The following is a 17310-nucleotide window of genomic DNA, read 5'->3' on the forward strand; positions in this document are numbered from 1 at the left end:
GCTCAACATTGACTCAGCCTTCCATCCTTCCGAGGTGGGTAAAATGAGGATCCAGATTGTTGGGGGCAATCATTGACTCTGTAAACCACTTAGAGAAAGCTGTAAAGCACTATGAATGTAAACCTAAGTGCTATTGCTATGATCACTACTTGGGGCCTTTTTTTGCTGATTTCCGGCAAAAAAATACCCACTGGGGAAGCTGGAATCATTTAACGACCATGTGAGTTGCTTAACAACCACACTGATTCGTTTAATGACTGCTGTAGAAATTGTTGTAAAATAAAATATGACTTGACTTACGATTACAATGATTTATAATGGAAATTCCAGCCAAAGTACAGAAGAATTATTTGCTTTCTTCTAGGACTTTTTTTTTCATAACCCAGTCTAACTTTCTGCCTTAGAATTTACTGGGGGTCTCCTACCAAAAACTAACCAAGTCTGATCCTATTTATCTTTGTTTTAAATCAGCTAAAGCCAGGAAAGCGCTGCCACCAAAATTTGTTCCTTCTTTCTGTAATTCTTTTTTTTTATTCATCTCAGTTTTATTCTTCTGTTCCATTTCACTAATTTCTCTATTGCTTTTGAAAAACATGCTGCTATATTCATACAACATGCTTAATCTGGTAAAGATCTAACAATTGCAATCATACAGGCCAGTAATCTTGCTTGAGTGGTCTGTGGCTTGGGTATTGCATGGACTCCCACAAATGGGTCACACTGTAACCACATCTCCTTCAAGAGTTGTGCAGCCTCAACCCTGCTGTCTTACAAGTGAATCTCATAGACCTTACTCTTTCTGGGTGGTTTATTATTAATCATTGTGAACTCTTCCCCACCCTCACAAAGCCATTTTTATTCTTGTTTTAATTGAATATATTGATGTTTTAACCAGGAGTGAAATGCTCCTGGTTTGGACCGGCTTGCCTGATCCGGTAGCGATGGTGGCGGGTGGTTCGAAGAACTGGTAGCAAAAATCCCTGGCCCCACCCCCGCCTCTGCTGAGCCGCACCATCATCAGAGGTTGTTTTTTTTTTACTTTTAAAAACAGTTTTTCTTCAGCCAAAAACATGCCTTTAAAAGTAGAAAAAAAAAAGCCTTTGAGGATCCTGTGGCTCATCTGAGATCATCAGAATCCTTTAAAAGTTTTTTTTTTAACCTCTTTGGTACCTCTTATTGTTTTGTATACTTTGTTTATTATTTTTATTATTTATTGTTATTGGCCATGCCCACCCAGTCATCTGACCATCAAGCCAAGCCCACCAATCAAGCCACGCCCACAGAACCAGTAGGGAAAATTTTTAGATTTCACCCCTGATTTTAACCCTTTGTAAGCCATCCTGAATCATGTATGAATAAGTAGCCACAGAAATACTGAATGAATGGATCAATGAACAAAAAAGATAGGTAGGTATATAGATAGGTTGTAGATTACAACACCTAAAAGTCAAACCCAGTTGTGGGAAAGGAAGTGACTACGTTATATATAGCAATTCATCAGTACAGAGGTATACATATGGGCAAAGAGGTTCAGAGCGTTATCCATACATTTAGCTGAAGTAATAGCCAAACTCTCATCTGTTTTCAAAAGAAAAAATGGAGAGCACTCACTCTTTCCAAGGATTTGAGGAGATTTTGCCTCTCTTTTAGCTTTTGGATACTGATCACAATCTTATGCCTTGCACCTTTGGTAACATTCTGCAACAGAGACATGGAACACAATATTAGTACACCTATACAGGATGTTGCACATGGGGGAAAGACAGTTAATCACTCCAGACTAAAGCAATTTATATAATGAGGTTCCAATAGGTCTTAGCCAATTAACTATTTAGATTAATACAAAGCCAGCATTACTATAACATTGATAGATGCTAAATGCATAGATGTATGAAAGCTGATAAAATTACTACTTCGGGACCGCCTTCTGCTACCACATGCCTCCCACCGACCGGTACGCTCCCATAGAGAGGGTCTCCTTAGGGTGCCGTCAGCCAAACAGTGTCGGCTGGCGACCCCCAGGGGGAGAGCCTTCTCTGTGGGGGCACCTACCCTCTGGAACGAGCTTCCCCCAGGACTTCGACAACTTCCTGACCTCCGGACTTTTCGCCGCGAGCTGAAGACGTACCTATTCTTCCGAGCAGGACTGGCTTGATAGGGGTTTTTAATTTGTTTTAAAAGGGGTTTATTTATATTTATATTATGTATTTTATATTTAAATTTAGGCCTTATCGAATAAGTTTTTTAAATAGTTTTTATTGTAATATATTGTATTGTTTTTACTTGGCTGTTCACCGCCCTGAGTCCTTCGGGAGAAGGGCGGTATAAAAATTAAAATATTATTATTATTATTATTATTATTACTAAATCTTAAGAAAGTTTGCTAGATTCCAATATTTTTATGAGAATCATTTCAGCAAATTATTTCACTGTTCGATAGGTTAGTGTTTAGGTTACAATTATTGCAATTTTGTTATGATTTGCATATCATAATTATATAGCAGATTTCAGACCTCTGATGCAGGGGGCTCTGGTACAGTAGATAGTATTATGGCCCCCAAGACCTGAAATATTTGTTCAATTTTTAAGATCAAGTCAAAATGTACCTGATCTAGACCTAATTGCTTCAAATCTTAATTCTTTAAAGTGAGATGGATGCTTTTCATTCACACAAGATTTCTATTCCAGCAAAGAAAGCTTGCTGGTAGTATGGATCAAAGGACTTCCCTACCGCCCCCTCCTCCCAAATACGATCTAGAATGAGTGGAGACTGGGGAGGCAAACCAGAAGCAGTTGTGATTTTGTCAGAGGAAAAAGGACCAGGTATCATCTGATCTTTAATTCTATCTACAAGAGCATTCAGAGTGAACATTTATTCAGAGAAAATTCCCTCTGGTCAAAAGAAAATACAGTTTGCTCTAACTCAAATAAAAGCTTGTATAAAAGCTTTTGTAAGGCTGGCATTCTCTTGTAACCATAGGAGGAAACACACCACTTAAAGCAGTACCTGTCATCAGTGAGGATAATGGTTCAGACTAAGAACATGTCTTTCCCCCTTCAAATCTGGTATTTATTTATTTAGGCAGAATTGGTGCTAACAAAAAACAGTGTTTTATTTGCTCTTAAATTGGATCATCATTAGATGATTAGGCGTCAAATGGCCAAAGCAACTCAGAAGCTGTTTTTTTACTGGATAATCTAACATACTTGAGCCTCAAGATGACATTCAGTCAAGGACATCATTTCATCGTAGGTCATCTGGGAAAAAAGGGCAGCATATTTATGGAGACGCAGACTTTTGAGCCAGGCAGGAACATCTATAAGTGGAACAGACAAACACGACAATTATATCTTAAGAGTAGCAGAGCAACCATTACGATAATCTGCTCCATGACCAGTTGCTTGGGCCAATGGCAAAAATTATACCAACAATTAACAAGAAATAAAATTATACAAACTGTAGTGAAAAGCTGAAATTAAACCTATATAAAAGTTCTTGCCTGTAGGCCAAAGTAAGAGAGTTCCTGCGGGTTTTACTCCGCAAGTCATAGCCGACTTTAGGGTGCATGCTCAGCTCCCTTTCTAGCAGAGGTGGGTTTCAGCAGGTTCTGACCAGTTCTGGAGAACTGGTAGTGGAAATTTTGAGTAGTTTGGAGAACTGGTAGTAAAAATTCTGACTGGCCCCGCCCCCATCTATTCTCTGATTCCCAAGTCCCAGCTGATCGGGAGGAAATGGGGATTTTGCAGTAATCTTCTCCTGCCACACCCACCAAGCCACACCCACAGAACCGCTAGTAAAAAATTTGAGACCCACCACTGCTTTCTAGGCCATTGAACCAGCACTGTCAGAAGACATTTCTGCAGTCAAGTGACCAGCATTACATCATATCACAAAGCAGAGTGTTCTTTCCTAGTAAAAATACCTTTCTTCTGAATCTATGGAGTCAAGGGTTTTCTTTCCTAGGGATTGATCGGACGTAGTCCTGACACATGGCTTCTAAAAATACCCATGTCGTGCTCTTCAGAACAATGGTCTATCAAATAATTTATACAAATTTTATACTGGGCAGGGTATCATTCAGGCACAACACCAATGGTATTCTAAAGAATCATGTTTTATTGTGAAGGAGCAGTGGGCTTCCTTCCTTTAGTCTATTTAGCTAAACAAAGTTTTTGTTTGTTTATTAGCAGGTTACCCAAACTGATCCTTGTTTGCTGTTTCCCAACAGGCTAAGTTTCCAAAAAAGAAAGAACAAACCCCACTTTGTGATCCTGACTGTAAACGAAATAGGATACTAAGATCTATAATTAGGATACTATGCTTTCAAAATCATTCCTGCTTTTTTAGCCTTTTATAGCAGTGGGAAGAAACAGCAGGCAGAGTATTCATGATAAGGCTGAATTGTTCAGATTCCAAGCACATTGTAATGCTCGTAGCATCAAAATAATTTGCTCATTTAAGCATTTGCACTTGCAAAAGTTTGCCATAAGGATACCAACCGAGTAACCAACTAATTAAATCATGTGAATGTTCCTCTTCATTAAAAATTACCTACAAACATGATAAATTTGTAGCAAAATAATATAATGGTGTATGAACATTAGACATTATTTTCTCTGCTGTGCTGAATTGTAGTGAAGAATCTGACATTTTACTTTTATTCTCCATAATATATTTTTACAAGGTTCAGCATCATGATGGGTACCATGTTGCACACTTATACAATCCCTAAGCAATAATTGCATGGCATGAATTTATGCGAATTATAAAATACAAATTAGTAGCTGTCCACTAACAGGTTTGGAGTTTAGCTCTTTTTATTCAGAATGCTGACATTGCTCAAATAATTGTGTTTCCTCTTTGCATTCTTTAATTTAAAGCAGTTCTGGATGGGAGTTGAAGTCCACACATTTTAAAAGTTCCCAAGTTCGAAAAACAAGTTCCCAAGCTGAACAAAAGCAGGGAAGCCGTACACTTCTAACTGTCACCTGAAGCAATGTGAAGCAAAGAGAAGTAAAAGCACAACTCACACAAAGCTCCCCACTTGAGAGGCAGTATGAGATACTGGAAAAGGGCCATTTCCTCATCATGCTTAGCTGTTAAGGAGAAGCAACAGATGGGACCAGCTAACTCCTGGTTAACAGGCCATGGAGGAAAGCACAGATAGAAGAACACATGGAAGGTGATAAAAAAATCCCTCTTATGCCAATGCAGATTGCAGAAATACTCTACACACAGGAGTATTTTCAACTTGGGGTCATCTAGGTCAGGGGTCTCCAACTTTGGCAACTTTAAGACTTGTGGACTTCAACTCCCAGGATTCCTCAGCAAAGCTGGCTGAGGAATTCTGGGACTTGAAGTCCACAAGTCTTAAAGTTGCCAAGGTTGGAGACCCCTGATCTAGGTGGGTTGCATGTCAACTCATAATCCTCAGTTAGCAAGGACTTATGTACACACATCTGGAGGAATAAGGTCCAGGAAACCTATTATATGTATTACCTATTATATGTATTATTCAATGAAATTGCAGAAGAATAGGAGAGGTTTGCACTATCAAATTATATATAGGTAGTGCTTGACTTACAAGAGTTCATTTATTGACCATCCAACATTAAAAAGTGACCATTTTTCACACTTATGACCATTGTAGCATTCCTTCCGATCATGCTTATGATCACAATTGTGCACAACATTTCTGTTCCTAAGTGAGACAGTTGCTAAGTGAATTTTGTCCCATTTTATGATCTTTCTTGACATACTTGTTAAGTGAGTCACTGAAACTCTTAAGTTAGTGACACAGATGTTAAGTGAATTTGGCTTCCCCATTGACTTTGCTTGTCAGAAGGTTGCAAAAAGTGATTAGATGACCCTAGGACACAGTAGATATGGATCAGTTGCCACTTATCTGAATTTTCATCACATGACCACAGGGATGCTAAAGTGGTCATTAGTCACTTTTTTTCAGTGCTGTTGTAACTTTGAACAGTCACTAAATGAACTGTTGTTTAATTGAGTATTACCTGTCAATTTTATTTCTTGCTTCTTAACTGCCACATATTTTAGCTGGAGAAGTTGGGAGGGGGTTGTTGTTGGAGCGGTAGAAAGTTAGTCTTAACAACATTCCGTTTTCAAGGACATCCTGCGTCTGATGGAGACTGCCTGAAAATTGTATCCAATTGAGTGTGAAGAGTGGATTGGACAATGGGATGAACTTGTGGGCAGGGCTGTGAACTGTCAACTGGGTGTGGAAAACCTGGAAGCTTTCAGTTTCGGGTTTTCCCAGCTGTGCCAACATGACATCTCTAATAAATTGGAACTTTGAAGGAACCTCAAGCCTCAGAGCTTTATTTCGTTGGGGGTATTCCTTGAAACCCTGACAGTACCGTTTGAGGCTGATGGTTCCATTTAACAATTTGAATTGATATTAAGCTGGGAAGAGGCAACCAAGAACCCACCCAGTGTCTGACTATGTGACTTCCATCATGTATTACTCAAGCCTGGTGGTTTTTTGGGACTTACAGGATATGCAATTCAGAATTTCTAAATATACCCATTTTGCCCTTTTTCTTGCTTTAAAAATAGACTGTCTTCTGCCACATGACCCTCCCTGCCCAATCAGGTCAGACTTTCTGGCTTGGGCATTGAGCAGGCAGGACTAATTGGTACCTGAAGGGAAGACCACAAGGAATTCTTATGAGTAAATTAGGGAATTGAAAAATCAACCTGGAATCAATCAGTGGAACAGCTTGCCTTCAGAAATTGTGGGTGCTCCATCACTGGAGGTTTTTTTAAAAAAAAGATTGGACAACCATTTTGTCTGAAATGGTACAGGATCACCTGCCTAAGCAGGGGGTTGGACTAGAACAGAGGTCAGCAACCTGCAGCTCTGGAGCCGCATGTGGCTCTTCCATCCCCCTGCTGTGGCTCCCTGTCGCCAGTCGGCTTCACAATTGATATGGCTTTAGGTTAGGACAGGTAGAGGAAAAAGGACGCCATGCTAGGAGGAGACTCTATGATGGAGGAACCGGATTTCCAGTAGGCAGGGGAAAAAGGATGCTGCGCTAGGAGGAGACTCTATGGTGGGGGAACTGGCCAGCCCCAGAATGGAACTGGGGGGGGGGCTTCTGGTTAGGACATTTGTGGCTCTTTGAGTGTTTAAGGTTGCTGACTTCTGGACTAGAAGATCTCCAAGGTCCCTTCCAACTCTGTTATTCTCTTAAGAAGACAAGGCCAAGAATGCCTTTGTTGTTCAACTACTGTACTGTTTGCTAGTGGCTGCAAAGCTCCAAAGCACACATCTCCCCCTCACACCGATGTCAAGGTTGTAGCTTTATTATTGGCTGTGCTGGGGGGAAGCCTCAGCTGGGAGGGAAAGAAGGTTGCAATTTTTCTAAGCAGCTTGTTCTTCCATACTGCCCCAGGAGATTCATTAGTTCTCTTCATTTTGTGTTCTTGTGTGTGTTTGGTATGCATAAACCAGAATTCCAACTCTCTTTTTTTCCTCAGCCAGCTATTCCAAACGTATTTTTTCTACTGATGGGCTCACATGCTCTGCTAAACTCTGGTTTATTAATCAGTGTTTATCAAATATAGAGCAACTACCTGCCTACACAACGTAATGAGTAAAACAAAATAAACCAAATTATGGTTCAATGCAAAGGACAAACCCAGTGTAATAGGCTGTAATGAATGATATTAGGGGAAGAGAGGAGGTGATGCTGTCTAGGAAACAGACAAGAGATGCAGGACTCCACAGTCAGTTAATGGCCAGAGAAAGAAACTTAAGAAAGACCTGCTCTAAGGCAGGGGTCTCCAACCTTGACAACTTTAAGACTTGCGGACTTCAACTCCCAGAATTCCTCAGCCAGCTTTGCTGGCTGAGGTATTCTGGGCGTTGAAGTCCACAAGTCTTAAAGTTGCCAAGGTTGGAGACCCCTGCTCTAGGGGATCAAGCAGTTAAAATGAAAGCAGGAAGTTTGTGACTTGTATGATTCTGTTAAAGGAGCCTTACAATAAAGTAGAATTTGTTCATTTTGTTGTGTTTTCTGTCTGGTTTGGCTGGGAGGGCTGACACCCAGTTAATGTGCTTCATACTTTCCATATTGAAACTTGGATTACAGAATGTGGTTTTTTTTTTTCACCTAGCTTGATAGCTGTCCTGGGGGAGGTGTCCCATCTCAGCTAATAAATAAATAGGAATAACTTCTGCAAATCAACCTGTTTAGTGGAAGAGTTTTAAACTGCAGCCTAAGGTCAAAAATGGAATTAAAATGCCTCTAGATTCTGTTTTTTGAAGAATGTGTTTCAAACAACTTCAGGACTTTGTGTGAATATAGGCACAGATGTTGTTAAGCAATCAGGACAGGAAGGGAAAATGTTCATTACTTTCCACTCACCTTTCATACCACTCCCTTCTTCCTGGAATGTGTTACGAGTAGAAGTCTGATCTTCTAAATGTTCACTCCCACCACTGCCTGAGGAGGCTACACTGCTTTGCGGAGACAGGGGGGCATGATCGGAAGGGATGCCCTGGGGTCCCCTATCCCGCAAGTCCTCATGAGACATCCATCCGTGTCCAAGGGGCTGGCTAGGCACAGTCATGGGTGGGGTGAGGGACACAGACCGTTTCAGAGGGCTGTGATGGGTCTGACTTGAGAGAACTGAAACAAACAAGGTGGAAAACAAATTAAAGCAAACTATTTCTTCCCCAAGGGTTAGCAGATCAAAGCAAACATCTCCCTTGAATTCAAGTCACCATTTAAACGAGTGGTTCTTAAATGGTTTGACCCAATTACTGTTTTTTCTGGTCTGACACAATGGCATTACCCACACCAAAAAACAAAACCTATTAGATCAGGGGTCTCCAACCTTGGCAACTTTAAGCCTGGCGGACTTCAACTCCCAGAATTGGCGGACTTCAACTTCTGGGAGTTGAAGTCCGTCAGGCTTAAAGTTGCCACGGTTGGAGACCCCTGTTCTAGATGGTTTTTTTATTCATGTGTGTGTTGACAATGGCAGTCTGAAACTGGATCCTGAGCTCACAAACAAGCAATTATAAATTGCTCCATTAGTCCCAGGATATGTACAAGTCCCTTGGGAGTATTTACCCTCACTTTAAGAACCACTGGCTTAAAATATGAATTGGTCAAACATGTCACTTTCATTAAGATGCATTTTTTTACCTGATAAAAATGTTCTTGCTGAGTCACTTTGCTTTAATATTTTACTTTGCATCCTTTAAGCGACTTGATCCACTAGATCATGGGTGTCAAACTCACCGTGTCACATTGCCGTCACGTGACATTTCACGATGTTTTTCCCCCTTCATGGAGCTAAGGTGGGCGTGGCCTGCATGTGACGCATCCAGCCCATGGGCCGCCAGTTTGACACCCTTGCACTAGATGAATGTAAGTCAGTCTATTATAATGCCTGAGATCTCCACTACATTACATACAATATCCATCTACTGATAAAATTATTATTATATTAAGCGGCATCACTATCACAAAACTGTTATGTTTTCTCTTCATAACCCTTACTAAGACCCTTCTGTTAGTAAGGATCATTTCTACTTAAAACATACAATGCCGGATGCAGTCACACACAAGCCACACCCACCCCAGCTCTGCGAAGGGAGGAGCGAAGGGAGAAAACATTGCAAAACATCACGTGATGGCAATGTGAGGCGGCGAGTTTGACACTCGTGATCTAGTGCAGGGGTCTCCAACCTTGGCGACTTGTGGACTTGTGCTGGCTGAGGAATTCTGGGAGTTGAAGTCCACAAGTCGTAAAGTTGCCAAGGTTGGAGACCCCTGATCTAATGAATCCCGTTGCTTAAAGGATGAAGAGTAGAATATTAAAGTACCAGAGTCTCTACTTACAATCATTTGTTTAGTGACCATTTGAAGTTACAACGGCATTGAAAACAAATGACTTACAACTGGTCCTTCACATGACCATCACAGTAACTCCATGGTCATATGATCAAAATCTGGATACTTGGCAACCAGCTTATATTTATGTCATGTGTTTGCCATTTGCAACCTTCCTAGCTGGCATCTGACATCCGAACTCAATTGGGGGGGGGCAGATTTGTTTAATGACTGCATGATTCACATAACTGCAGTAATTTGCCTTCCAAATGTGGCAAAAATAGGCACTAAGTGGGGTGTGACTCACTTAACAACTGCCTTGCTTACCAATGGAAATTCTCATCTCAATTGTGGCTGTAAGCCAAGATTACCTTTACAACATCACTGAAACACAAATGTGTATAATTAAGGACATTTCACCTAAAAGAGATAGACTGTGCCTAGCAAACGGTGATTGTCAGCTCCATTTTATTTATTTATTTAATTTTGTCATAACAATATACACAAGCATAACAAGCATAACACAAAAGATTATATAATATATAAACATATATATGAGGAGAAACAAGGTAGTATAAGCATATATATATATATAGGGGAAGAAACAATAGGGGACAGGAACGGTAGGCACATTTGTGCTCTTATGCACGCCCCTTAGAGTCCTCTTAGAAATGTGGTGAGGTCAACAGTGGATAGATTTTTAATAAAGCTTTTGGGGTTATGAGAAGAGACCACAAAGTCAGGTAATGCATTCCAAGCATAGATAATTCTGTTACAGAAATCGTGTTTTCTGCAATCTAAACTGATGCGGTTGACATTAAGTTTAAATCTGTTGGTAGCTCTTGTGTTATTGTAGTTGAAACTGAAGTAGTCATTGGCAGGAAGGACATTACAACAGATGATTCTATAAGCTAAACCCAGGTCCTGTCGAAGGCGACGAAGTTCCAAGTTTTCTAGACCCAGGATATCAAGTCTGGTGGAATAAGGTATTTTATTGGTTACGGAGGAGTGGAGAACTCTTCTCGTAAAATACCTTTGGACACACTCAACTGTATTGATATCAGATATATGGTATGGGTTCCAGACAGGCGAGCAGTAATCAAGAATTGGCCTAGCAAAATTTTTATATGCTCTGGTCAGTAGCGTGGTGTTTTTGGAAAAGAAGTTACGTAGAATTAAGTTAACAACTTTTAGAGCCTTTTTTGCTATATAGTTGCAGTGGGCTTTGGCACTTAGATCGTTAGATATAAAAACTCCAAGGTCTTTGACAGGGTGGGGGTCATCTGTGAGGTAATGTCCATCAAGCATGTACTTAGTGATTGGGTTCTTTCTTCCAATATGTAGGACTGAGCATTTGCTGGTTGAGATTCGTAGTTGCCAAATTTTAGACCAAGCGGTTAGATGATCAAGGTCTTTTTGAATTGTAGATGTATTGTCAGTGGTGTTAAAAAGTTTGACATCATCAGCAAAGAGAACACAGTCACTTGAGATATGATCACAAAGATCATTTATGTATACAATAAAGAGAGTTGGTCCAAGAACACTACCTTGAGGAACACCACTCTTGACAGGAACATGATTTGATAGAGCACTACCAACCTTAACCACTTGTTGTCTGTTCGACAGAAAAGCAGATATCCAGTTGTGTAAGGGTCCTGAAATGCCATAGGATTTTAATTTTAGGAGAAGTTTATCATGTACTACTGAGTCAAAAGCTTTACAGAAGTCTATGTATATTGCATCTATTGTTTTACCTAGATCAAGATTTGTAGTTCATAGGTTTTTACAGTGGAGAAGTTGTAAATTGCATGATAATTTTTTTCTGAAGCCAAATTGTTTATTTGAGAGTAGGTTGTGTAATTCTAAGTGCAAGGTAATGGATTGGTTGATAATGGATTCCATTACTTTGCAGGCGATGCAGCATAGGGAGATTGGTCTATAATTTTCAACTAAGCTGGGGTCGCCTTTTTTGAAAATTGGAATGACTGTGGGTAGTGACCAGAGATTGGGAAGGGAACTGGTTGTGAAAGTTTTATTAAAGATTATACTTAGGGGTTCTGCTAAATTACTAGAAAGTTTTTTTAAGAAGTAGGCACAAAGTACATCAGGTCCAATGGATAGAGATGGTTTCAAGTTGTGAAGAGCTTTTCCAACATTATCTTCAGTAAAATCTATATTTGTTAAGTCGTCATACTCATTTCTTGTACGATTTGGGAATGTCAGATATGTGTCATCACTGTTGACAAAAACTGAGCCAAAGAATTTGTTAAAGAGGTTTGCTTTAGTTGTTTCGTTATTGTATTCTTTGCCGTTAGAATCTTTTAGTGGTGGGATAGATCTAGAGTCTTTAAGCTTATTGTTAACAAAATTATAGAAGGCACGACTGGAATTTGTGCGCAGAAGATCCTCTTCTTGCTTGGTGTGGTAATTTGTGCATTCGGTTTTTATTTGGTTGCATATAGTTCTGTAGCGATTTTTAAAATTTGTTACATAGCCCTTTTTGTTTCTTTTCCAGAGGGATTTTTTTTTAGATTGAAGCTTTTTTATTGATATGGGTAGTTTGCTTTTCCTGATCTTGGTGGTAGTTTGTAGTACGTATAGTTTGATGACTCTATTAATTTCAAGTAGGAAAACTCTATAGTGGTCTTCAGCAGTTAAACAGGTTGAGAACAGATTTTGCCAGTCCAGAGATGAAAGATCATTGTTTATAAGGTCATAGTTGGCTTTTTTGAAGTTGTAGTTAGGAATGCTATTGATATGACGATTTAAGTAATGACGTATATTAAGACGAAAGTCAATCATGCAGTGATCACTATTGGAAAAGGGTTCTTTTATTTGTAGTCCATAAATGGTATTGGTGTTGTTGCAGAAGATGAGGTCAAGGCAGTTGTTGAGTCTTGTACTGTTAGTTACAAGTTGTTCAAGACCTAGGTTTGTAATAGCGTTGTATATTGTAGTATGGATTGGATCAGTTGTACATTCATTTTCCCTCCTTATAGTTGATTCTACTTCTTCTTCTTTTTCTTTCTTTGAAATATATTTCCTTTCTTGACTGAGCTTCTGGGACGGGTCACATCTTCACATGCATCCTTCCCATGACTCTTGGCAAATGCCTGGAAAAGGCCTTGCAGTTTTCTTAGCAAGCCTTTGGGAATGGTTGACCATTGCCTCCTTCTTCCTAGGGCTGAGTGTGTGTAACTGGCCAAAGTCACTCAACTGGCTTTGTGCCTAAGGCAGGACTAGAACTCACAGTCTTCTAGTTTTTGTCTCTCCATCTAAACTTGGCTTCCTCATCCTAGGGGCTGATAAGTAACATATATGAAGGTTACTAAGCTGGGAAGCAACACTCCATGTTTTTGAATGCCCCTTATCCCACAACTATCTGTACTTGCAAATTGGTTTAAAAAGAAATGGAGGGATGCATTATTTTTGCAGTGGTATTGATCATTAGAATAGAATAACAGTGTTGGAAGTCTTGGAGGTCTTCTAGTCCAACCCCCTGGTTAGGCAGGAAACCCTACATCAGACAAATGGCTGTCTAATTTCTTCTTAAAAACTTCCAGTTTTTGAACATTTACAACTTCTGGAGGCAAGTTTTTCCACTGATTAATTGTTCTAACTATCAGGAAATTTCTCCTTAGTTCTAAGTTGCTTCTCTCCTTGATTAGTTTCCACCCATTACTTCTTGTTCTACCCTCAGGTGCTTTGGAGACTAGTTTAACTCCCTCTTCTTTGTGGCAACCCCTGAGATATCTGATCACTGCTATCATGTCTCCCCTAGTCCTTCTTTTCATAAGACTAGACATATCCAGTTCCAGCAACCGTTCTCTACATGTTTTATCCTCTAGTCCCTTAATCATCTTTGTTGCTCTTCTCTGCACTCTTTCTAGAGTTTCCACATCTTCTTTACAACGTGAAGACCAAAACTGGATGCAGTATTCCAACTATGGCCTTACCAAGGCATTATAAAGTGGTATTAACACTTCATGTGATCTAGATTCTATCCCTCTATTTATGCAACCTAGAACTGTGTTGGCTTTTTGGGCAGCTGCAGCACAGTACTGGCTCATATTTTAAGTGATTTTCCACTAGGACTCCAAGATCGCTCTTAGTCACCACTATTGAGCAAGGTACCACATATACTGTACCTGTGCATTTTTTTTCTTGCCTAAATGTAGAAACTTATTTTTTTTTCACCATTGAATTATAGCGCCCAATGTTCAAGTCTGTCAAGATCTTTCTGTATCTTAAGCCTATTTTCCAGAGTGTTGGCTATTCCTGCTAGCCTGGTGTTGTCTGCAAATTTGATGAGTTCCCCATGTATCCCCTCATCCAAATCATTGATGAATATGTTGCAGAGTACTGGGCCTAAAACAGAGCCCTGGGGTATCCCACTGCATACCTCCTTCCATGTAGATGTAGTTCCATTGAGGACTACACATTGAGTGCGGTTGGTCAGCTTGTTACGAATCCATCTGGTGGTGATGCCATCCAACCCACATTTTTCTATTTTATCAAATAGTAGGTTACGGTCTACTTTATCAAATGCTTTACTGAAGTCCAAGTAAATTATATCGACAGCATTCCTCTGGTCCACTAGTTTTGTCACTTTGTCAAAGAATGCAATAAGATTAGTCTGCCATGATCTGTTTTTGACAAACCCATGTTGGCTTTTGGTTATTACTTTGTTTGCTTCTAGGTGTTCGCTGATTCGTTGCTTATCTTTTCCAGAATCTTCCCAGGTATTGAGGTCAGGCTGATGGGTCTGTAGTTTCCTGGGTCTATTTTCTTTCCTTTTTTGAAGATGGGAACTACATCAGCTCTTTTCCAGTCCTCTGGCAATTCCCTGATGCTCCAGGATCTTTGAAAGCTCTAGTTCAATGGTTCTGAGATCACATCTGCCAGTTCCTTCAGAACCTTGGAGTGAATCCATCTTGTCCTGGTGATTTGAACTCATCTAGGGTAGAAAGGCGCTCCCTTACCATTTTCTTCCCTATTTTAACTTATGTTCCTAATCTGTTTTTTGTGGTGCTGTTTTTGATAGGTTGGATTGTTTTTTCCCTTTGTGTAAAGACAAATGCAAAAAACGAGTTAAGTAGTTCTGCTTTCTCCCTGTTGCTTGTCACCTTCTTGCCACTTTCTCCCACCAATGGACCAATTGCTTCCTTGACTTTTCTCTTGTTTTTTAACATATTGGGACAAGCTTTTTTTGTTATTTTTTTACAAAGCACAAGCCTTTGTTTGTTGCGAGCCTTAGCTTTCCTCACTTCATCTTTGCAGGGTCAGGCTATTTGCTGATATTCTGCCTTCATTATGTGCCTCTCCACTTTTTATACTAATATTGTCATTATTATCTATGATCCATATATATTTTTAGCGTGGATTATGTGAAGCACCTTAAATGCCTGGCATTTGGAAGGATGGCTAAATGGCTTTTCAGAACTAATCAATAAGTAATTCTATAACTAGTCTTTGTTCCAGTAAGAGGTGCATTTCCTTACCAATGAATTTCTGAATTTCTGCTGTATCCAGACTGCTGAATGCATATATATTTGCTTACTACATTCAGAGATATTCTACAGCCAAACTAAACTTACTCAGATCCTGGAACTAAGAGGTGGCTGATACATTATTTTCTATGAACACATTTTAAAAAACATAAAATATTTTTGTGAGCTACATCTCATTTTACCAGATACATGGAGTGGCTAAACAGATGCCCAACTGAAATTGGGATAAGGGTTGGCGGAGATAGGATAGTTATCCAAATGCAATATTACACATGAGACAGATTACATTGTCAACCAACAACTAAAATGTGTTAAAAACTATTATTTTCGTCGAGACTTTTTGAGCCCTGGAACTACATTATACCATATAGACCTATTTCTTGGAAGTATAAATCTCACCTTCTTTCCAAGCAGCCTTTGAGCTCAACACTCAAAACCCCTTTACAACCTTTGTTCCAAATGGCCAAGGTCCAGGATAATTCACCCACAGTCTCAATGGATCTGCTGCCGACAAGGGAGGTTACCTGGGCTAGATCCATTGGTCAGATTAGCTTGAAGTCCCATCTCTGGGTGCCAAATTGTTGGAAGAAATATCTATCTGGGTTCAGTTCCAAGTGGGAAGAAAGACACTGGAAACATGGAGACTGCTTGGAAAGATGCTTTAATGGTGGACAGGACCACATGATTTGAGGTCCTGGGCCAAAAGAGCACATGGAAGAGAGATAGATATATATTTAGACCCTCTCTTGGGTCCCACCTTAGAGCTTCCTGTTCCTGTGTAAGGGCAGGTATCCTGATTGGTTGTCAGACTCCCATGGGGCCATGCAGGGGTAACTTTATAGGTTGTCTTGAGTCTCAGGCTTGGTTGAATCTTGCTGGGTGGTGATGTAATGAAGAGGGTTTTGGGCAATTCCTATTATGGCCGAGGGCTAATCCTACCTTTGTTGGATCTTGGGTGAGGGTATTTGCTTATGAATAGACCTAGCCATCTCTTTATCTCTTAAGTGCTGACATCTGCTGTGGGCTATTGAGGAGGGTGGGGACTATTAAGAGTGAGTTTGCTTCCTGCCTAAAAAAAACCCCCATGTCTCTCCATTTTTCATCCAGGGAAATTTAATAGTCTGCCTTTTTAATATTTTCTAGAATATTTCATTCTTCTAGAAGTGTGGGTGCTAACTTTCTACAGTCTCTTCTGAGCCTCTTGCCCTGCCCCCCCCCCACAATTCCTATTGTGGGCTAAGTGGTCTTTTATTTGATTGCTCCTTTGGTTGTGTCTCATTGTCCTTGTCTCCCAAGGTCATTCCCACATAGGCATGCAAGTGCTGAATGGAATGAACTAGCAATTTAGGCTGTCGGGACCATGTTGTGTCTAACATTTGTAGGTTTCCCTAGCATTTTGTGCCATAAGCTAAATAAATAAATAAATACATCCCCACATATCATTACACATTGCAAGTCTGAATGTGTTTCCCTTCCTCCCTGTTTTATCTTCACATGAATGAAGAGGTGGGACATGCACTGCGGAGATGGTTTTCATGAATCAGTTTCTTGGCCTGGCTTCAAACCTCTTTTGTTTGATCACTGCTCTCTTGTAATGGATCTTTGCTCTGTCCTTCAAGACCATCCTCTATACCAGGGGTCTCCAATCTTGCCAACTTTAAGACTTGTGGACTTCAACTCCCAGAATTCCTCAGCCAGCAAAGCTTTGCTGGCTGAGGAATTCTGGGAGTTGAAGTCCACAAGTCTTAAAGTTGGCAAGATTGGAGACCCCTGCTCTATACTTACTAGAATATGGCATTCTAGTCCCTACCCCTCCCAATATTGGCTTGTTGGCAATCTGTGTTTTTAATTAGCTTTGCTCTTGGCTGTCCATTGTCCCAGCTTAATTTTTTTAGTATCTGCTGCTTCTCCAAATCACTGCTGAGGA

General features: G+C 40.1%; 1 protein-coding gene across 4 annotated transcripts in view; it reads right to left on the minus strand.

Moving 5' to 3' along the window:
- The window catches only part of SAMD4A (sterile alpha motif domain containing 4A), a 143281-nt gene that overhangs the window by 30278 nt on the left and 95693 nt on the right, over positions 1-17310 (minus strand). For all 4 annotated transcript variants that reach the window (XM_058163043.1, XM_058163044.1, XM_058163041.1 and 1 more), the window contains 3 exons: positions 8398-8661; positions 3208-3317; positions 1612-1698 (listed from right to left, as the gene is read on the minus strand). In XM_058163043.1, the coding sequence (XP_058019026.1) occupies positions 1612-1698; positions 3208-3317; positions 8398-8661 (461 nt within the window). The remainder of the gene's footprint in view (positions 1-1611; positions 1699-3207; positions 3318-8397; positions 8662-17310) is intronic.

The sequence above is a fragment of the Ahaetulla prasina genome, chromosome 1, assembly GCF_028640845.1.
Source record: "Ahaetulla prasina isolate Xishuangbanna chromosome 1, ASM2864084v1, whole genome shotgun sequence".
Lineage (NCBI taxonomy): Eukaryota > Metazoa > Chordata > Lepidosauria > Squamata > Colubridae > Ahaetulla > Ahaetulla prasina.